Raw genomic sequence first — 22,515 nt, 5'->3', positions numbered from 1 at the left:
CTCTGTACTCTGAAATCGCTTTCATGTGTTGATATTCTTAATGAGTAAATATTTCTCCATTCCTTCTCTAATACATATCTATTTTTTGAGGTTTGGATTTGAACTAGTAATTGAAACTTTACAAAATAGTATTTAACAAGCAGAAAAAAAATTCAGAAGATTTGGAAGATGTTTGTTCATTGAAGTTGCCTTCCAATAATGGAACAAAAATATAAGAAAGAAGCTGTAGCCCGGCGCAGTGACTCATGCCTGTAATCCCAGCACTTTGGGAGGCCGAGGCGGGCGGATCACAAGGTCAGGAGATCAAGACCATCCTGGCTAACATGGTGAAACCCCATCTCTACTAAAAATACAAAAAAATTAGCCGGGCATGGTGGCGGGCACCTGTAGTCCCAGCTACTCGGGAGGCTGAGGCAGGAGAATGGTGTGAACCCGGGAGGCGGAGCTTGCAGTGAGCCGAGATTGAGATCGCGCCCCTGCACTGTAGCCTGGGCGACAGAGCGAGACTCCACCTCAAAAAAAAAAAAAAAAAAGCTGTAGTTACAAACAATCAGCAATTGAGCAGCAACCTGTTGCGTGCTCAATCCCCACGTACGAATGAATGGAGGCTGTTCACAGGGGAGCTCTCTGGTCCATGACATGGCCTGCCACGACTCTTGAAAGGTGAACAGACATTCTTCAAAAGAAAAGGAATGAAACCTGAGTTTAGCATTTCCAAATGTTCTTTCACATTCTGACTGCTAAACACATGAATCGTGAAAGGTCCAACTCACTCTGCAAAGATGCATCGCAAAGTAGGTGAGAATTACAAAGTGAGCAATGTCCTCAGACATTTGAAAAGTGACATGTCACAAGACAACACCTTGCTGAGAATTCATCTTAGAAATATTTAAAATAATAAAAATTCCTTTTATCAATTACAGTGGTTTGGCCTACCCCAGGGGATCATATCAGAATCTTTGGGTAAGTGGAGCAAGTGTGGACTGAAAAAGTATATTCAGTATCACAAACATTTTGTTTAGTAATGTTTATTCCAAAAATTCTAATATGTTAAAGGAGGACATGAGAGGTTCAAGTTTATCAAATATGAGATTAAAAAGTTCATAAGCTGTTTAAGTAAGATAAATAGTAGAGCTCACATATTAACAAGAAACAGCTTAAGAGTTTAAAAGTTCATAGTCACTTAAAAGTAGATTGACTTTTTATTTGTGAAGCAATGAGGAATTCAATTGGATTTGGGTGAGTACATAAAGTTGCACAAAGGCATATGGGGCTTGGTTGCAACTTTGAGGAGAATCTCTCTCTCATGGGAGAAGTCCTGCCCAGACCCACAGCATGCAAAGGTTGGATGGGGAGGGGAAAAATTAATGAAGAAGTAAAAAGAGGAATCACGTGAACTTTTTTGGTAAATATTTAACTGAGTATTGAATCCAGCACTTAGGAATAATAATAATGAGCTTTGGGTTTGTTTTGTTTTCGTTTTTTTGTTTTGTTTTGAGAGTCTCACTCCATCACCCAAGCTGGAGTGCAGTGGCATGATCTCGTCTCACTGCAACCTCCACCTCCCAGGTTCACATGATTCTCCTGGCCTCAGCCTCCCGAGTACCTGAGATTATAGGAGCGCACCACCATGCCTGGCTAATTTTTGTATTTTTAGTAGGGACGGGGTTTCATGTTGACCAGGCTGGTCTTGAACTACTGACCTCAGGTGATCCACCTGCTTCAGCCTCCCAAAGTGCTGGGATTACAGGCGTGAGCCACTGTGCCCAGCTGAGCCTTGGCTTTAATTGTGCTCTGAAAAACTCAGGGCACTTCTATATTTATCTTCTCTCACTTGGGCAAGAGACTGGGTAGGGCACACAGAAACCATGGTTCCCATTTCAAAACTGGAAGAATCACTGGGATTGGATCTTTGTTTACGATGTCTTCTGGAAACTCACAGCGGATGCTGAGTTTCGCTGGAGGAAGACTTCATTGTTCAAAAAAGAAAGCTTATAGTTTCTTTATATTGATTCATGCACTGGGGGTGGTGTGGGGGCAGTGTTAAGGTCTTCAATCAAGATGGGAACAGTATCTGAGACCTGATGATGGGCAGGACCAACTTGCTTCCTTATCAGTCCAGAAAGGCCCATGGTTTATGGCATGAGAATGGGTCTTCGTAGATGCCCAAGAATAGGAAGAATTTGATATCTCTGGGTCAAAGTGACCCTTCTTTTCCTAAATTCTAAGCCTTTCCTATGTGGAGGAAATTGAGGCTAAAGTAAAATCCTTTATAACATGCGTCTTAGCCAGTATGCTGAGTTTTGGTAATCACTAGTCTCATGGAAAAATGCCCTAAGTCATGCCCCATGGTCATTCACTGAGTCAGGGCAGAAGGAATGGTGGGCCAGGAAGTAGAGACAATTGAAGCTTCAAGCTAACTTATTCATTTTAAGTCAGTCATTGCTCTTATGGGGAAATGTTCTTGTTGTGTTGTAGGGAGATAGTCAAGCCATGTTACTGGTAAATTATGTGTATTTTGAGCTCCTAGAATGGAATTTCTTGATGCTCCCTCAAGACCACATTATACCCTTTGGACCCTTTATGTCACCATCTGCTACTGGAAGCTGTAATCACCAAGAAAAACTCTTAATAACTCTGTTAACTCTCCTCAAAAGAGATTTGTTTCCAGAGGTAAAAATGTTCTACTTCTTGCATAGAAAATTGCTGTATGTCTTCTGTGTTTTGTCAGGCAGCACGGGGGCTTGGAACCTTCTGCTGTGGGGGCCTCTGATGCTGAGGTCAGAAAATCCACACCTCTCAAAACTCGCTCTGACTATATTTGGCGAAACCCTTCAGAATGGCCACAATTACCATTGCCCAGATTCCCAAATTTTGAGAGGATCCAGGCACTTGCTCCTCTGAATAAATAGTCAGTGGCTTTGAGTACATGCTTAGGTTTGTATGTTTTAACTAAAATGGTCGCTATCTCATAGCCTTTTACCAGGTAACAGTGGCACTGTTTTTCTCCCACTTTCATCTGATCAAAACAAGAGGCAGGTGGCCAGGCCCTTCTGACTAGTAAGGTACCAGTGGATTAGCAGAATGGACCTTGATCACTAATTAAGTCTTGATGCTATAAAATACTCTGGAAAGCCAAAGCAAATGTGACATTGAGTTTTATGTGAGGCAACACTGTATATGAAGTAGCTAAATGTGGAGTACCTAGACCAAGTTCCTACCTTGGGCAGCCCTGGGATGGTTAAAAACTAAGCCTGCAGCAAATTCAACAGACAGCAAACAAATATTATAGATCTAGTAGATTTTACATCAGTCTGGCTAGGCCAAGAAAAAAGATATATAGGAGAAATTAGGTTTGTTCATCTCATCTGTTGCTCCCAAATTCCTTCAAAATTATTTCCTGGAGCATGAGTTTAGCACTTCCCTGTTTCTGTCCTGTGTGTGTTTGTTTTTTTTTTTTTTTTTTTTTTTTTGAGACAGAGTCTTGCTCTGTCCCCCAGGCTGGAGTGCAGTGGCGCGATCTCGGCTCACTGTAAGCTCCGCCTCCCGGGTTCACGCCATTCCCCTGCCTCAGCCTCCCAAGTAGCTGGGACTACAGGCGCCGCCACCACGCCCGACTAATTTTTTGTATTTTTAGTAGAGACAAGGTTTTCACCGTGTTAGCCAGGATGGTCTCGATCTCCCGACCTCGTGCCTGCCTCGGCCTCCCAAAATCTGGGATTACAGGCGTGAGCCACTGCGCCCTGCCTGTCCTGTGTTTTTTATAGAATTGACGCAGATGTGTGATCAGTTTTCCCCACTGGCCTACAGACCCTGGGAGGGCAGACAGACCCTCATGTCCCCCCAGATATGTCCCACACTGATGGGGGAAGCAGTACACATTTCCTCAACGGAAATGGAGTTAATAGAATCACCACAAACTAGGTGTTCCACTAAAAATCATCTGCTAAAGCTTGGGGAAGCCATCGCAGAAACCAAGGACAGACTTTCTGGGTGTGGCCCTCGTCACACGGACCAGTGTTTCTCAGGACTACACAAGGGAGGGTTCTGTGACTTCCCAGCAAGCGAGAGTTTCAGCCTGTTCACTGCCCCGCTCAGAAAGCTCCAAGCATCCCAGCAACAACCCAGCCAGCCACGTATTACCCTCCGCTTTCGTCTCTCTCCTCCCTTCATCTTCTCATAAAGGAGTTTCTTGTTCTAGAATGGGGAGAAAAGAAAACAAAAATGCAGAAGTATGGATCAAATTTGGTGAATGTCTATTTTAAAAGCAATACTTGGTGTGTCCCCTAGATATTTGCATACACATATTTTGGAAACAAAACTAGATGAAAGGAATGTCGTGTCGGAAAGATAGACCACAAGAGAAAAGCTGGTGGTGGTTCAGCTTTTAACAGTCCTCTGCCATGCCCTGAGGCACTCCAGTGTCATCAACAATCACATAAACAGGGAAACACGACATTTTAAAACATGAGGGGTGCTGGAAACCCGTCTCCTCACTTTCAACAGCCTTTGTTTAAAACAAATAATTTTATCTCATGTATTTTTCTATCTAAGTCCCTTTTTATAAACTGTACACATAAACCGCTCTCTGGAGTGGTGTCTGACTATTACCAACAATCCCTCGTGTAAATAAATGAGACACTCTGACTTCTGCAAGCATTTCGTCTGTGGCGTAAGTCAGTGCCCCCAGTCAAGACAATTGGAAAACCATTTGGTCTGTAACATTTTTAATAGAGTAAACCTTTTAAAAACTGCCAAAAAACTTCTTGGCAGAAAGGAAAGTTATTTGGGTTGGGGGGCAGGGCTCTGTTACCACAGTTTGTGTAAGTGTTTCCACATATTGCTGTATTTCAAACACATAGTGGGCTTAAATGAGCTCTAGAATATCAGACACATGCTCAACAGATTTCCCTTCTATTGAGATTATAAAAGACAGAACACTTAACCTGAAGGCAGAAAGGGAGAAGGGGATTTGTGGCGGGGGGCTTTACTTGTGTTGTTTTATTTATTTGATTTTTTATCTGGAGGAAAATAATGTATAAAAGAGGTGATTCATTTTGTTCTAAATAAAATACCCTGACATTAAGATAAAAAAAAAAAGACAACGACAGAGTTCCAGTAAGAAACAAGTTTATACAATATGTATCCTCTGAGCTGTCCACTTATAAAGATTTATTTTTAGTGGTAGATTTGGAATTGAAAATGACCAATGCCAAGAATGAGCTTCATCATTTCTCATGTTCATTAAAATCTACCCCACCTGCAATTTACAATGCATATCTCTTGCCCAACCTCAACTATGCAGGGAGGTGGTGCCAGAGTGAAGGAGCTTCTACTGCCAAAAACGCCAGTGCTGGCTGCGGCCTCTATCTCCTGCTTACTTGGGGAATGAATCAATTTAATATCAGAAGGGAGAAAAGGCAGACTTGCAGATCATTTTCTTGAGCAATGAGGATATTGTTGTGAGGCTCATTCTCTACAGTCTGTGGTTGCCCTTCTGTGAATGTAAAAACTCCTGAGGCAGAGAATGTCCAAAGAGCTGGTGTTAGAGCTGGGAAGGCCGGGAAGGGGTGAGGACAATGGCTTCTTCATGTGCACCATTGTTTTCAGCTGCCTGAGCTGGATGGAGTGTGGAAGAACCTGAGAGCTACCACCATGGGGTGGGACTGTCAGCCAGCCCTGGCAGAGCTCCACGGTGCCATCAGCCAGGTAAAGGCAGCATCATTTCATTATTTAGGAGATCCTGGGGCAGGTCAAACCCATAAGAGTCTTCATTCAAAAAGAAATACAAAAGGCCTGGCTAACCTGCCTCTCAAAGATGGTTCCCGCGTCTCCTTAAGAGCTAGGGTTAGGATTAGCAGGATAATGCTTCCCTACCCCTGCATGAAAGTGTCTGGGACATTCTTAATTAGCCCCGTTATTGTATGGACTTGAAGGCATTGCAGGTATGGCATGGGTAAGAGAAGCATACAAATGGAAAGAAAAGAAATCAGCTCTCTCTCCTCACACCCATCCCTTGTTGATTCCTTGGGGAGTGGTGAGCCTGTTTTCCATGTGAGTAGCAGGTGCAAGTTCATTCAAAGGGCTTTCCATGGTGCCATCAAGATTTTGGACAACGGTCCAGATCCTGGTTTCAAATTACTCCCCTAAATAGAAGCAGGGGGCTTCCTGGAGAAATGTCTCATTCCAGGGCTAGGAAGGAAAGCACAAGGATGGGTGAAGATGGAATATCTAATTAGGTCCGAAAGTAAAGAAGTGCTCCAAAAAATGATGGGGTCGTGTCAAAAGGAAAGAAAAGCCAGCTTGAGGAGACTCCCACTGGCCAAATTTCGGACAGTTAGAACACCAAAATACATAATAAGATGCATTATGGAATCCACGAATCCATACTTATACTATATAAATAAACACATTTATAAATAAATAAATAGAGAAGCAGGGGAAACTCTTGCTTAGAATAGAATGTCAACTAGTAAATGCAGAAAGAATAGTGGAGTAAGGAAATCATCATTTTGTAGCTATCATCGTTATCATTGAATCTGGTAAGCATCATCAGTGGATGTTATGTTTGTTGGTTAAAAGTCGAACGGGGAACAGAATATTTACACAGCCCCAAAGCATCTTCTCACAGATTAACTATTCATTTCTAAGGGAATTTTACACCAGAGAAACCTGGAGGGCAGGACTTTAACAAATTGAACAAAGTTAACACTGCCAGCCAAGAGACAGACTGACATCATGTGCTTCCTGATGTAAAGTACTAAGTAGGACATAAAATACGAAGCAGGTCTAATCACAAGGAAAAACCTGAGTCAAATCCACACTGAAGAGCATTCAACTCATCAAACATGCTAAGGTCAGGAACGACAAAGCAAGTCAGGGAGGGGCCTGGTCCCTCATATCTCTGTGGCTCAGGCACTGGCTGTGATCAGCTGCTGATGAAAAGGGGTGAAAACATTTGGAAAGGAGAAAGATTTGCTGTTTGAGACAACTTTTTCGTAAGTAAGTAACACTCAGCAGTTAATGTGTAAAGGGGGAGTGGGTAGCCGGCATGCACAGTAGCCAGCCTTCGGTGTGGTCACTACTGGGGTAGTCACACCCACTGTCTGGAAGGCAGCCAGCCTTCGATAGGACTCCATAGGACTACCACACAGGACACATGAGGAGCAATGAGCCACGAAAAGGTAGGGAACGTATCCAGCGTGTAAAGTACTCTGGAGTCAGATGATGGGGTTCAAATCCCAGCTCTGTAGGCTGAGCAGTCTCCTCAGCTCTCCAAGCCTGCATTTTCTCCTCTGGAAAGTGAGAATGACAAGGATGGCCAGATGGGATAAGATGACTGATTACCTAGAAAGGTGTCTGGCATATAGTATGTGCTCAATAAACGTTACTACTTACTATGTATTATAGTATTATGTGTTATGTAATACAATTACTATGAGTCATCTTTGCATTCCCATTACCTAACACAGGGCCAGCAAGGCATATGATGTGCTGTTAACAAATGTGTCTTGATGCACTAACAAAGAGAGAGAAATGCAGGAAACAAGGTAGACGCTGAAATGTGTAATATGTGAATCATCGTTAAAGATGCAGCTCAGCTCCAGCTAGTGTCAAAAACAAGGAAGCATTATTAGCAGATAAGGAAGCAGGGTCTTTGTGCTGTTCTATCATGAAAGATGGTGACGCTGTTAACTTAAAGGATGGTTGGGCTGAAGACAAGCTTGAGACTGTCATTCCATCTAAGCACTGAGGAAGGTTTGTGGTTCCCAGTTTAGAAAAGCAAGACATACTCAGTTCACACTTCCGTGTGAAAACCAAGGAAATAATGTTTTACTGGTAGGTGGTAATGGGAAAATAAACAAGGAAACCTAAGTTTAAGTAAACACATAATTGCAGATGATAAAAGGTATCTAAATATTGTTCCTGGTCATGGATCTCTAATACTTTCCTTTTACATTTGGTCCTAGATTCTAGTCTTTAGCTCTAATGCGGACAAAGAATAGGAAAGACTGAGAGAAACTCAAGTCAGTGTTTCGAGAAGGAAGCACAGAGAATGAAGGACAGTGGTTGGCCTCATGCTGGGGCACTGGAAGTGAGTGGAATTTGGTGAGAGAAATCGGTGAAGATTTTCAAGAAGAGATGAGGAAAGCTGAAAAGAGATGTTGTCATCCCTCCCACCTCATCATGCCACCAACTGGGCTCCTTGCCTTCACTCACACCTTGACTCAGTCTCCCTCCTTTCTCTGTCTCATTTCTAGCCTACCAGTGAAGCTGAAGACCTTCCCACCTGAAACTTCCGTGCTGCCCTCCTTAGTACCTTTGACTTCCTTCATGGCTACTATCCCAATCAGTCACACCAGTCCTCAGTTCTGGGTCTTCCTCTACCCTTGTCTTCCATCTTCCCTAATAATTGCCCCTGGCCCTCAGAATACAGACAAAACATGAAGCTGAGTGGTGCTAAGTTGGGTTCATTTCATTTTCATGCAATTCATCTCAACCACAGGACTATAAGCTCTCTGAAGACCAGTACCATGTCCTGATGACTCCTGTATACTGAGCATCTAGCACAGTGCCTGGAAAACAGCGGGCTCAATATGTTCTCTTTGTGCCTTATTGAAGCTGGCTTTTTCTTCTGTTTGGTAATGCTTTGATCACCTCTTGTGGATCCCTTCCCAGTACTCCTCAGTAATCTACTCTTTCCCTTACTCTCTCTTCTCTTTTTTACATCCTTCCTCCCTCTATTCCTCTCTTCTTTCTTTCTAAAATGCACTCAAAGGAAAAGTTCATATTGTCCATTTCATACAAACCTGACATATCTCTTCTTTCCTCTTCATGCTATAATTATTCCATATACCAATTCTAGATAGTTTTTCCCCCTTTAAATTTTAGTCTTGGATTCTCACCCTTCTTCACTGTGTTCACAGTCATCATAACTGAAATGACTCCCCTATTTTCTTCCTGTCTAGGATCAGTCTCTTCTCCTTTTACTTCATCCTTTAATATGCCACCAAAATAACTTCTTTTATAGAAGGCTTTTATTATTTCAGTCTCCTATTCAAGAACCTAAAGTTGTTTTTCTATTTCATTCAACATGTTTAAGCTCTGCTAGTAGGCTGGAAAGTGGCTCTGCAAACCAATTCTTCCAAACAGAACTGTTTATGAAAAAGAAGGAAATGGAATAATGCAAATTGGAAGAAGCAAAATTAACTCAGGAACGTTGTTGTTTTGTTGTTTTAAGACAGGAAATGTGTGCATGTTGAAGACGGGGGAACTGACAATGCATGTTAAAGCAAGATGCTGAAAAAAATAAATGTGGTCATTAATGAAGATTTCTCTAAAACAATGTAGAAGGAAGGGAGGAAGTTTAGTTTTGAAATTTCAGTATTCCCAGTGAAGTAGTAAGCAAGGCCATCTGCCAATAATGAGCTGAGAAGAGATGAGGACTTTAGAAGGGCTGAGGGAGTTGGGATACTTGCTCATTCACTCACTCATTCATTCCACAGACGTATTGGCCACCTACTGTTACATGTGAATGAACACTCCTAGGTATTTCCCCACTTTTCTCCCAAGGCTTCAGCATCTGCTTACATAAGCCCAACCACAGAAACACAGACATATCCCCACTCAGTTCTGATCTTGTTTGGCTCATTGTTCTAGTCTGCTGGGATCTTCTTGAATCCCAACTCTGTCATCTGATGGCATCTCTTCCAACTTCATGTCATCCTCTGGGAATCTGACAAGTACATGTTCTATATTTTTATTACAAACATTGATAAAAATGTGAAGTTGGGTAGTGCTAAGACACACAGAATACCATGTGAAATCTCCCTCCCTATGTACACGGACTCTTTAACAAGCCCCATTTTGGTGATATTCTGTTGCCTAGGCTGTCTCTCTCCACCTCTTTCAATAGGGGAACATAAAACGATCTTGCCAACTGCTTTGCAAAAGTCCAAATGCACCATGCCCACTTCATTTCCCTCATCAAGCTGGCAAATAAATGAATAATGCTGGCAAATGGAAGAATATCATTGGATCGGCAAGATTTGCTTTTAGCACACCAATGCCAAATGGTCATGATTTCTCTTTCCCAGTGCTTATAAACAACTCCCTTAACTGACAGCTACACGCACTTACCTAGGACCAACAGCAATCTCACTGCTACACATCTTGGAATTTTTTTTTTCTCTTTCTATAAAGCAGAATTATATATGTCTGTTTCTAAGCTCTGGCATCTTGAGTCCCTTGATTCTGCAGGGATCATTTCCCTTAGTTGAGAGACCAAATTTGCAAATTTTCTGTGTCACTTTAAAAAAAAATCATATCCTTTCATAAAACCCTATAGGGATGCATGAAACACTGGTGATATTTAGGATGTGTATGACACAGGCTGTGAAGTAGACCAGAGTAGAAGCCTCTGGAGACTACGGTCAATGTTAGGTTGTGTCTCTTTAGATGGATTTGGTATACTGCTGCCTGGACACGTAAGTGTGGTTTTGAATAGTAATGACTTGAAGGTCTGTCAACCAGAGATTTCTGAAAAATTAGCTTCTAAGTAACTTTTCTTCTCTCCTTCTGCCCATATTGCTTATCCCTGCCATCAGCACCTTCAGAGTACTAAAGTGCAAAATCTACTAACAATTGAGATAGGACTTACCCACTTGCCCAAGCCTGGATAGTCATGTTCCGGATCAAACAGATGCTGATGCAACTGGAACTCTCGACTGAACTCTGCGGTGTCGGGGGTGTTTTCTAGACATCCATCATCTACTGCAAACAGCCAAAGGTTTTTGAGGAACAGCCAAGACATTTATCATTACTCTAAGAGTTAATTCACCAAAACAACTAGCATCCACAGGTCAGAATCTGTTCACAGCAGTAGTTAACTTAGAACACCAGAAGCCACCTTCCCTCTAGGATCCAGTTGGATAGGACTGCTCATCTCAAACTCCCACTCCTGTGCAGGGACTCACTGGCTGTTCACCAAACCCACTTCCCTTTCCTCCTCGGCTCCCAGCTAGACGAATTTCCCAGCCTTGCTTTGCAATCACGTGGAGTCATTTGCCTGAGTTGAGGCCAGTAGAATGTGGGCACAAGTGATGTATTCCATTCCCAGGCCTGGAAGTGAAATACATCACCGAAAAGCATAAAAACCTCTCATACCATGCTCCACTTCTCCTCATCCCCCATCCCCATCTCCTGGTCAGCCTGTTACATGTTGCCAGGGCGACTGTGGGTGTCAAGTGTAAACATGGCAGTCTGGGGTGCTGAACCATCCACCGCACCACAGCCTCACTCACCTCTGGCAGGACTTCACACGGGTGAAAAATAAACTTCTATTGCATTGAGCCGTAAAATTTTTTTATCTGTTACGACAGCAAGTGTTTCCTTAAGTAACATACTTCTATTGCACATGACCCACTCTGTTTTCTCTTGAGCAAGTGGTTTAGAAAGTACTTTGGCTTCCTGGAGAAGGCACATTACACAGCAACAACAATCTCCACACAGTACTTCATCACTCGCTGTTGTGTTTTATTGTGATACTAACTTCAGCTTTGCAGTCAGACAAGAACAGAGCTCACGGATCAAATCCCAGCTCCTAACATACAGATAGGCTTAGTTCCTTTGGAAAGTTAACTTGGTCTCTCCAAGTTCATTCATGGATTTGTGAGATGCAAATAATCAAATACTTACCTACAGGATTGCTGTGAGGAATAGAGATGATTACATTTAGAGCACCCGGCACATAACAGGTTTGCAATATGCTTTAGTTCCCTTCCCATCATCTCCCTTTAACTGACAGTTTATACTACGACTGCCCTTTGAAATCAAGCAAGTTTTCCATTCAAACCAAAGAAAGAAGGCTATGTCTCTCAGATGCTGCTTTTTTTTGGGGCGGGGGGGGGGAGGGTTTTAGTATTTTAATACAGTTGAAATCAGTGTGTCTGGCTCATTTCATTTCCTTCACTGCCAAAGCAGGGGGCAGGGACTGCTTCAGTTTCTCTGCCTTCTCTTTGTCAGTGATGACCAGGGTGTAAAGGTATCTGCTGCATTGAACTTTAAACTTCACATTGTCCTTATTTTTCTTGATCTTGACAGATTTGGCATCCTTTCGTCGGGCTGTGAGCAGAAAGTCCTTGATTTCCTCAATTTTCCGAGGCATGGCGATGAGGCGCGCTGGGAGCTGGTGCGGACCGGGACCTGAGGTCCCCAGATTTCACCCGGCCGTAGATTGCCCCAGATTACCCTCCAGATGCTGCTTTTATGTAAATTTTATCATTGTTAGGCATGATGCTCTAAAAATGAGTCATTTTTCCCATGGCTAATGTATTTTAGACAACAGCAATAAAAAGGGGGACAGAGAAGGGATTGTGAATTGTGTGCAGGGTTAGGAGGAGGAAGGAGGGTCTCATTTTAAAGACATAATGAGACATCAAGGCAGTGCTGAAAGGGGGTATTTACAATTAGCCAGGATGTCTAGCTCTTGACACTGCTCTTAAGCCGCTCTCAGCAGCTTTCAGCACACAGTCTCTCAGCTCTTAGCAGCACGCAGCTAGTGTGGAAGTCATCAGCATTCTGAACAAACCCCTGTCGCGGCTCTCCACTTCTCCATGAGCTATTTATCTAACTTATACAATATATAGCAATTATCGTGTAGGAAAATATACCAATTCAAGAGAGTTCAGGCAATCTGCATACGGCACCTTCACAACCTTTCATAATTGTTTCTGGTGTACCTCTGGGTGGGCACTGACTGAGATGCAGATAAAGCCTGCTCTGGGAACCGAAGGTGTCTCCGGGCCTGAAAATGTGCCTTAAGTTCACATCCTATCTCTGAAGCTGAGACGGACTCTTTGAGCTCTGCTGCTCTGTCCAGGGTGAGTGGGCCACGATTCAGAGGGGAGCATGGCATGAAAGGAGAAGTCAAGGTTTTATTCTTGGATTGCTCAACTGTGCTCTGCTGTGTCATGATTCAAGCAATTCCTCACAAATAATGGCTAAATTTAGCAAGCGATTTCATTCTTGGAATGCAGATTGTGCAGAACAAAGAGTGAGGGAATATGTTAGTTTCATGGAAGGATAGCAAAGGAAATGGCAGACAACCTGTGACAAGAAAGTGTCTGGGTTTGGGATTTTGTCCAATTCTACTGGGCCAGCTTGCTCTCCTCTCAGAGCTCCTAAGTGCACAGACTAGAGCGTGATTCCATAGGTCTGTATGGTTTTGTGTTTTTATTGCTTTTGTTTTCAGACAAGCTAGAACTACCCTGTATGCTCTTTGAAGGCACTGTCTATGTCTTCCCTCCACAGGTGAAGAGATTAAGGCTTAAGAAAGTGAAAGTGGCAAACTACAGTCAACACTAGAGCTCAGATCTCTTGGTTCAAACTCTGGACCTCTTTCCATTCTCCTATAATAGTCTCCAACTTCAGTGTGCACTAGAACCATGAGGAGGACTGGTTACACACAACGAATTCCTGGGTCCCACCCCCAGAATTTTCTGATTCAATAGGTCGAATCAGAGTAGGGCCTGAGAAGTTGCATTTTTAGCAAGTTTCCAGGTGCTGATGCTGGTGGTGGTGGTCCTGGGATTTAAGAACCACTGCACTATACCACATCCAGTGGATTTCACAATGGAGACTGTCGCTTTCTAAACTCTGATCTAGTCTTTCTTCCTATCCATCCAAAACCCTACAAGCAAGTAAAAGGTGGCTGAAATGATTAGAGCCAGGCAGTGATTCAGGTTTTCCTGCCTTCCTGGCCCAGCAGCCACACATTGGCTTGGTCACATCCAACGACTTTGGTTGTTCTGCCTCAAGATGCAAGCTTTGTGCTCCATGGAAAACAGAGGCCTCACCCGAAACGAAAGGAGGAGCATCTTTTTTTAAGACAGTCTCTTTAAGAGACAGCCTGCATTGTGTTTAAGAAAAGGCGAGGTCAGGCCGGGCGCGGTGGCTCAAGCCTGTAATCCCAGCACTTTGGGAGGCCGAGACGGGTGGATCACAAGGTCAGGAGATCGAGACCATCCTGGCTAACACGGTGAAACCCCGTCTCTACTAAAAAAATACAAAAAACTAGCCGGGCGCCGTGGCGGGCGCCTGTAGTCCCAGCTACTCGGGAGGCTGAGGCAGGAGAATGGCGTGAACCCGGGAGGCGGAGCTTGCAGTGAGCTGAGATCCGGCCACAGCACTCCAACCTGGGCGACAGAGCGAGACTCTGTCTCAAAAAAAAAAAAAGAAAAGGCGAGGTCAGACCAGTTATGGGCATCATAAGAAAACAAAGTCTGGGTGTGGTAGTTCACATCCATGATCCCAGGACCTCGGAGGGCCAAGCTGGGAGGATCGTCTGAGCTCTGGAGTTTGAGCTTAGCCTGGGCAACATGAAACCCCACCTCTACAAAAAAATTAAAAATTAGCTGGGCATGGTGGTGCACACCTGTTGTCCCAGCTACTTAGGAGGCTGAGGCAGAGAATTACTATAATTGTGCCACTGCACCACCCCCTGGGCAAAAAAGTAAGACCCTATCTCCAAAAAAAAAAAAAAGAAGAAGAAGAAGAAGAAAAAGAAAAAGAGTTGAGTAGTTAATGTTATCACAATTTTCAGAGCAAGGCAGTATGTGATGGTGGTTGAGGACACAGTCCTTAATCAGGTAGACTTGGGTTTGAGTCTTGGTTCAGCTACTTGTTACCTGGATAACCTTCCGCAAGTTACTCTCTAAGCTTCTGTTTTCCTAATATAAAGTAGAAATAATATTAGATTGGTGTAAAAGTCATTGCGGTTTTTCCCACTGAAAGCAATGGCAGAAACTGCAATTATTTTTGCACCAACCTGATAAATCCCAACTATTATTATTAGGCTTGCAGGAAAAGAATACTCTGGTGCTAGAAGCTAACACAAGCCCAAGGTAAGAGGTGCATTATTAACTAGCGGCAGCAAAGCTAATTATAATCAGGATAACATTTAAAGAGTCCTTACTCTGTGCTAGGTGCTGTGCTAAAATGCTTTACATGGATAATTTTATTTAATTGCCACAACGACCTCCATTTTGCAAATAAGGAAATTGAGGTAGAAAGTGATTAATTAACTTAAGGTCACACAGGTTGACCTGGAGTTTGAACTTAGGTAGTCAGAGTCTAGAGCCACTACTCTTAACCACCAAGGTCAGCTGCTCAAAGCCTGATGTAAGTGAAGCCCACTCACCATTCTCTTTGGCATTAGTGGGTAGGAAAGTGGGTGCGATGCGTTAATAATATGGAGAATTTCAACCTTCTTCCTTAACCAACTTCTTTCTGAACCTCTTCTCTCTCATGCCACCTCCTGGCCCCCAAATAAACAGGATTTTAGGACAGATGCTAACTCAGTGTTGACACATGACACTGTTAGAATGTTGACTGTCATGAGGAGTGAGGAAAACAAACAGGCATGGATAATCCACAAAATAACTAGTTCCAAAGACATTAAAAATCAGCAGACGTTGTATCATGGAAAAGGAAAAAAAAAATGTTCCCCCTTTTCATGAAAAGAGTAGCAAGTGCAGAAAAGTGCATCAATTCCCAAAGAAGGAGAGACACAGAAAGAAAGTAAAGCCTTAGCAGGGGAAGATCCTATGTGGGTGTGTCTGAACACAGAGCTCACACAAAAATTCTAGAATAAATTTCCCCTTCCCATCTACTTACAAATACGCATGGGCCCATCAGAATGGAAATGACAATTTCTGGGAATATTTGTAGCTGATGTTAGACTTTCTCATTTCCTTCCAAAGCCCCAACTTTCCGTGGAAACCCAAGGGCATGTCCGTTACCTGTTTTTCCAACAGGACAGGGATTTGGAGGGTCTGGGTACCCCTGATCCTCACTGAAGTCCTTGGGGATGTTGTCTCCAGTCAACTCTGCCACGATGTTGGGGATGTTGCCAAAAGGACCCAAATGCTGAAGTCCCTCATGAGCTCCACCTGCAAGGGAATCAGAAGTAGTTCATTGCAGTGCAATTAAATTGATTTCAACTAATATTTCTTCAGGCATATCAAACAGGAGAAGCCCTGTGCCTTCTGCTGCGGGGAGAGAAACATAAATGAAGTGGTTCTTGCCCTCTAGGGGTTTAGAAATGTAGTTGCAGAAACAGAAGCATACTGTACACATATGATTTCCATGCAAGGCAAATTGTGTACTGTCCTGTAAAATAAATGTGAATACAGCATCACCAGAGCATGGGAGAGGGGCCAGGCGTGGTGGCTCACACCTGTAACTGCAGCACTTTGGGAAGCCGAGGCAGGTGAATCACCTGAAGTCGGGAGTGCACGACCAGCCTGGCCAGCGTAATGAAAGCCCGTCTCTACTGAAAAAAAAAAATTACAAAACTAGCAGGGCATGGTGGCAGGTGCCTGTAATCCCAGCTACTCAAGAGGCTGAGGCAGGAGAATCACTTGAACCCGAGAAGTAGAGGTTGCAGTGAGCCAAGATCATGCCACTGCACTCCAGCCTGAGCGACAGAGCAAAACTCTGTTTCAAAAAAAAAAGAGAGAGAGAGCGTGGGAAAGGGAGAGTTCCATTTGGCTGATGGGATGGGAGGGCTTCTTGGAAAAGCTGGAAATTGAGTGGCACCAACACAGGTAGGGCTCTGGAAGCTGGGCACGGAGCTTGGGCAGGACTTGGGGTAAGAAAGGAAGGCAAAAGCAGATATACAGGCTGAAAGCACATTATGAAAAAAGATAAAGTCACTGTTATCCTGCTATTTTAGCTCAGCCACTTAAAATTTGGTGTACTTACTCCAATTGTTGCTATGTATCTTTTTATACAAAGGATATATTCATTTTTATTTAATATTAAAGCACAAGCATCTTTCCATTTGGCTGCATGGTCTCTATTCCTGTAATTATAAATGGCTATGTAGTTTTTAGTCCAATGGCTGTACTACAGCATATTAACCACTCCCCTATTGTGAGACAATTAGTGTTTCCCAATTCATTTTAGACATTTAATGTTTTCCATATTTTGGATTAATTTTCCTCAGGATAGATTCCCAGAAGTCAAATTACTGGGTCAAAGGCTATAAAACATTTTGACGACTTTTGATATTGTATTGCCAAACTGTTTTCCAAAAAGGAGGTACCAATTTATAAGCCATCACCAGCAAACTATGAAGTACAACTTTTGCAACATTCTCACCAGCATTGGGTTTTATGAAAATGAATTTTTATATTTTGTTTGCTAATTCAAATGTTTTAAAATTACTGTTTTATTTTGAATGTCTTTGATTACCAGCTTGGTCAAATGTCTTCCCATATGTTTACTAATTTTAATTTCTTTTATGTGAGCTGTTTGTTTATGCTCTTGGAATTTCAATGTTTTTCTTATCAATTTGTATGAACATTTTACATAATAAGATACAAGGCCTCTGGCTGTCGCCTTTTCTGCAAATATTTTCCCATGTTGTCTGACTCTGAATTCTGGTTACTATTATAGTATTTTGCTAACATACGTTTTTAATATTTATGTAGTCAGATTTCTCATTTTTATTCTCCTTTTTGATTTCTTCTTATCCTTCTAAATGCACAAAATCATTGCCCCTTCAGAAGTACTACTGACATTTGGATAATTCTTTCAATTTTTCCATTTGTGAGTTAACTCTTTAATCCATGTTATTTATTTTAGTGTATGTAAAATAGTTAACCAATTATCCCACCAGCATTTGCTAAATAATTCTGTCCTTTCCTACTTGTTTCATGTCTTTAGCAAATACTTAAGTGTCTCATACATACCAAAACCTACTCTGAGAACCAAAACACAGCAGTGAATTAAGAACAACTTATACTCCATAACTTGTTTTACCAAGTTACCAAGTTAACATATGAATGCATGTGAGTTTCTGGACTTTCTTTTCTTGTAGCCTTAACAATCTATAAGGCTCATGAAGCTTCCTTGTTCAGCACCACAGCAGATCATTTCTTGGCAGGATTTCATACTTACCGACTCCATGGGGACACAGGAGCCTCATACTCAGAGTTCCCTTAATGCACAATCATGGTGTACGCAGACCTATACAGGAGAGGCTGGTTTACAATCAAAAGGTGCCTTGGTGGGCATGAAATTTGAGCAAAATCAGGCAAAAATAACACCATGCTTCCATCTTCTCCCGAAGGAGGATCCTGCCACAGGCTGGATTAGTTAAGTCCAGTTGAATGAGGCCCCTTTGTCCCTGGATGAACACGAGCACCTGCCTTTGTTGTTTTGGCTGAACCAGCTCTTCCTTGGATTCACACTTTTTTCCCCCCCTTGGAAATGTTAATATATTCGTAGAATCATGACTAGATCTCAGTGCCCTGGGGATCATATTGTCTCCTTGAAGTGACATTGCATCACTCTGTCTTTGTGTGCTGTGTTGATTAAAGTTTAACCTTAAAAGGACAATCTTACCTCTGCTGACTCCTCTAGCCCCCAAATTCAGGCAAAATCAAGTGGTTGTTTGTTTTGTTTACATTTATATTATATTTCATTGCTTTGTGACGAGAATGATGAGAAGTATCTAGCCCAGATCTAGGTCACTGTTTTATAATGAGAGAAACTGTAAAATTTCTGCACTTCTTTTAAAAAAAATAGGTGGTCAGGTGCGGTGGCTCACGTCTGTAATGCCAGCACTTTGGGAGGCCGAGGCGTGCAGATAACAAGGTCAGGAGTTTGAGACCAGCCTGGCCAATATGGTGAAACCCCATCTCTAGTAAAAACAAACAAACAAACAAACAAACAAAAATTAGCCGGGAGTGGTGGCGGACGCCTGTAGTCCTAGCTACTCGGGAGGCTGAGGCAGGAGAATCACTTGAACCTGGAAGGCGGAGGTTGTAGTGAGCTGAGATCGGGCCACTGCACTCCAGCCTGGGAGACAGAGCAAGACTCTGTCTCAAAAAAAAAAAAAAAAAAAAAAAAAAAGGATTTCTTTTGTAAACTACCATATTATTTCTGGAAATTTTCCATGTGAATATGTAATATAAGGTATTTTATATAACCCGTAAACATTTAAATATAGCCAATTTATCAACATTTTAATTATATTCTTTTTATATCCATATTCACATTTTATCTCTAGTCTATCACAATCTGATGGTTATACGTTAAACTCTACTACTAACAATAAGTGACTGTCATTCTCTTATTTCTTAAACTGCTTTTATCATTTTGATGCTATACTAGTTAGCATATCCAAGGGTATAACTGTTTCACTTTAATTGTGTTGGTAATTGGCTGCTAAATATAAACTGATAAATCACATGTTGATTTATAGTTCTATTAGTTTGCCACTCTCACTCTATTTGTGTTTAATTGGTAAATCTTTGATTATCCTTTTGTTTTTAACCTTTCTGTATCTTTCTGATGATTCATCCAGTTCATTTGTGATAGCTACCTTCGGAGCTAGTGCAGGGATACATATTATTCCACATTAACCCAATAGCTGCAAAGGTTAGACATATCAGTACACTTGGTATTGATAGACTTGAAGCTTTATATAATGTTGGCACTACAGCCACCACTGTGCTTGCTAGAGGGCAGGCTGTCTGGTGTGTCAATACATGTCTCAACTTTTGAAAGCACTCTAGCATTAAGGGCCAGGAATTACCCAACTTGGCTCAAGGCGGAATGCGTGTCTTAATGCTCCATTAGTAATTAATGAAGGAAGCAAACAGTTTCCCTTATGGAAGGCCTGCCAAGGCTCTGTTTACCTCTGTGCACCAGTGCCATTAAAATGAATGCAGCACTTGTTAGGAAGCAACAGATGTTTAGCACTAGGCAGATAGATTAGAACACAGACTCTTTTTAAACTGCATTTAATGATGTCAAATCAAGAAACACTCACTGACGTAGGAACTGAGGGAGATATGCAGAAGTAAAAAATGCTGTCCTTTGCGCTCCAGGAGCTAGAATCTTATAGACAATTAAACAGGTATAGAAAATAAAATAATTTTAACATTATACAGTTGCAAATACAGCCAAATGCCAGTTATCTGGTTCACTATAATATTTAGGTTATGTTGCTCTATCGTACCTGAAGCCAAGTCAAACAAAATAATATGATGCTATGGATGCCATTTGGTCTATTCATCCCAGCCTCCTTCACTGTCTTATTGCACTAACCACCAACAACAAATAACTCAATCAATCTAAAAATATGTGTTGAGCATGTAATATATAATCAAAACCTGGACTAGGTACTAGAGGGTCAGTGATAAACCAGATAAATGTAGGCTCTGCTCTCATAGTTCATAGAGAAACAAAAAGAAACAAACATAACACAGCCAGTTGTAATGCACTGATAATGTAACCGGGGTACGGCAGTGTATCACAGTTGTGTAGAGAAGTATCTAGCCCAGATCTAGGTCATGGAAGACTTCCTGTAGCAACATACTGTGTAGCAATAATTATGTTAGGTGCTATAGAAGATATAAATGTGAAAGACATAGTTCCTGTTCTCTAGTTCGTTCTTCATTCTAGTTGGTTACTCATGACTAACACAATAAGCCAGCAGTACAGAATAAGATATATTCCCAACATAATGTATTGTGGTATAGACAATAGATGGTGGTATAGAGACCAGACCACTGTACAAAGCTAGGTTGGAGAAAAATTAAATTCTGCTGTAAGAGTGTTGCTGAGACTCAGGAGTGAAATGGCAAGGATTGGAATTAGGGTGGCCGCAACATGAGTTAAATAAGATTTCTAGCAGTGCACAGGAGAGAGATGAGTCAAAAGCTTGTGAGATTTCAAAATGTGCTGATTTGAGAAAAGAATACCATTAATAAAGACAGGATCTTTCACTTACAGCTTTGAAATTATTTCAGGCAATTAATTAATCCTGTCCTGTGATGATGCTCTATTTATGTTTCCACCACAGCCATGGCACTCTACAAATGTCTCTAGAATAAATGGAAAATATTTAATTCTTGCCAAATGAGTTTTAAGTCCAGTTGTGTTTCTATAAACTTTGCTTTATATAATAAAATTGGTACCATGCAGCTGTTTATTTCCAAGCTCTAGATATCAAATCACTGGTGGACTTTCTTTGTATTGCCATGGCAATAAAGTTGCATTCAGATGTAATTGTCAAAGGAGTGAGAAAGAAGGAGAGTTGGTCTTATTTGAGTCAGAGCCCTTAAATCTCTTTCTTGGCCTGTGCTGGAACCCTCCATAAAAATCTGTCAATCTTTTGACCGCATCCTGCTCTTCTCCGCATTCTCACCCTCTGCCATGTGCCTCCAATTCTCCCTTCTGTACGTATCCCTTTGAGGTTGGCAATTCAGCTGGCAGGTTGACCTGGTTGGTTTCGGTCTCTCCCTGGCCTTGGAGATCTGATCAACCACAGCTCCAAGCTTTGCCACTCATGGTCTTGTTTGGTGTCAACAGAGCCTCCAACAGCACTCCCAGGGACCACCAGCTGGAGTCTAACAACTCCAATGATGGCTTGTCCAGAACAGGGCACTAACTTTTCCAGTTACTTAAAAACTCCCTTGGGTTTCAAATCCATTTTCCTGCTCCATGATTTTGAAGATCAGTTGTTAGTACCTAGTAAACGGAAATATGTAAAGTAAATAATACCTTCTGACCCCCAAAGTTTTACTTGGCTCTAAACAGTCATGGCCTTTTTGTTGCACTGGTAGAGTTTTTTTCATTGTTTAACGTTAGAGTAAGTCTCTGTTATCACATCTTATCTTGATATCATTTGACTCTCCAAAATGTTGTGCATAAAAACCAAAATCTGAGTTAACTGAGGTTTCCGATTATAGGAACATCTCACTTATCTCTTTAGAGAGAACGCGCTGTTTCATGTAGTATTCAGATCACTGAAGCGTCGGTTTAAGATCAAGATTTATTTGACCATTTTAAAGGAAAATTTTCCACTACGAATATTAGGTAAATAAACAGCAGGGGAATATGACTTCCCTGTTCTTGATAATATGGGACTATTACTGGGAATATCAATGACTATACAGTGTTGTAACAGTGTATTCTCAGAGGATTAAAGGGCATTCGGATATAAAACTATATTAAATGGGTCAGGCGCGGTGGCTCACGGCTATAATCCCAACACTTTGGGAAGCGGAGGCGGGTGGATCACGAGGTTAAGAGTTCAAGACCAGCCTGGCCAAGATGGTGAAACCCCGTGTTTACTAAAAATACAATTACAGGCAGGCGCCTGTAGTCCCAACTACTCAGGAGGCTGAGGCAGGAGAATCACTTGAACTCGGGGACGGAGGTTGCAGTGAGCCGAGATCACATCACCGCACTCCAGCCTGGGCGGCAAAGTGAGACATGATGTCAAAAAAAAAAAAAAAAAAAACTATATTAAATGGTCCCAGATGCAATCGTTTTTAATGTTGTCACCTCACTCCTTCTAAGTTATTAATTGTAGTCATCCCAAATCCTTTCCATAATGAAACACAATAAATTGAGAGTGCACCTAGGCCCTGCAAGTCTCTTCTAATTTTACCCTCCCCCCCACAACACACACGCACACACGCACACACGCACGCA

The 22,515-nt window shown here is 42.0% G+C and overlaps 1 protein-coding gene and 1 pseudogene across 3 annotated transcripts in view; both read right to left on the bottom strand.

The window, feature by feature from the left end:
- SCG5 (secretogranin V) overlaps positions 1-22,515 on the bottom strand; it is a 54,311-nt gene that overhangs the window by 1,248 nt on the left and 30,548 nt on the right. For 2 of the 3 annotated variants that reach the window (XM_008017169.3, XM_008017166.3), the window contains exons 3-5: positions 15,801-15,950; positions 10,661-10,773; positions 4,144-4,197 (exon numbers count right to left, since the gene is read on the bottom strand). In XM_008017169.3, coding sequence (XP_008015360.1) covers positions 4,144-4,197; positions 10,661-10,773; positions 15,801-15,950 — 317 coding nt within the window. The remainder of the gene's footprint in view (positions 1-4,143; positions 4,198-10,660; positions 10,774-15,800; positions 15,951-22,515) is intronic. The other variant, XM_008017170.3, reaches the window with a different exon arrangement.
- Positions 11,915-12,236, bottom strand: LOC103245926 (large ribosomal subunit protein eL38 pseudogene; annotated as a pseudogene).

Source organism: Chlorocebus sabaeus, chromosome 26 (genome assembly GCF_047675955.1).
Source record: "Chlorocebus sabaeus isolate Y175 chromosome 26, mChlSab1.0.hap1, whole genome shotgun sequence".
Lineage (NCBI taxonomy): Eukaryota > Metazoa > Chordata > Mammalia > Primates > Cercopithecidae > Chlorocebus > Chlorocebus sabaeus.
The sequence above is the reverse complement of the archived record's forward strand: the minus strand, read 5'-3'. Positions and strand labels throughout refer to the sequence as shown.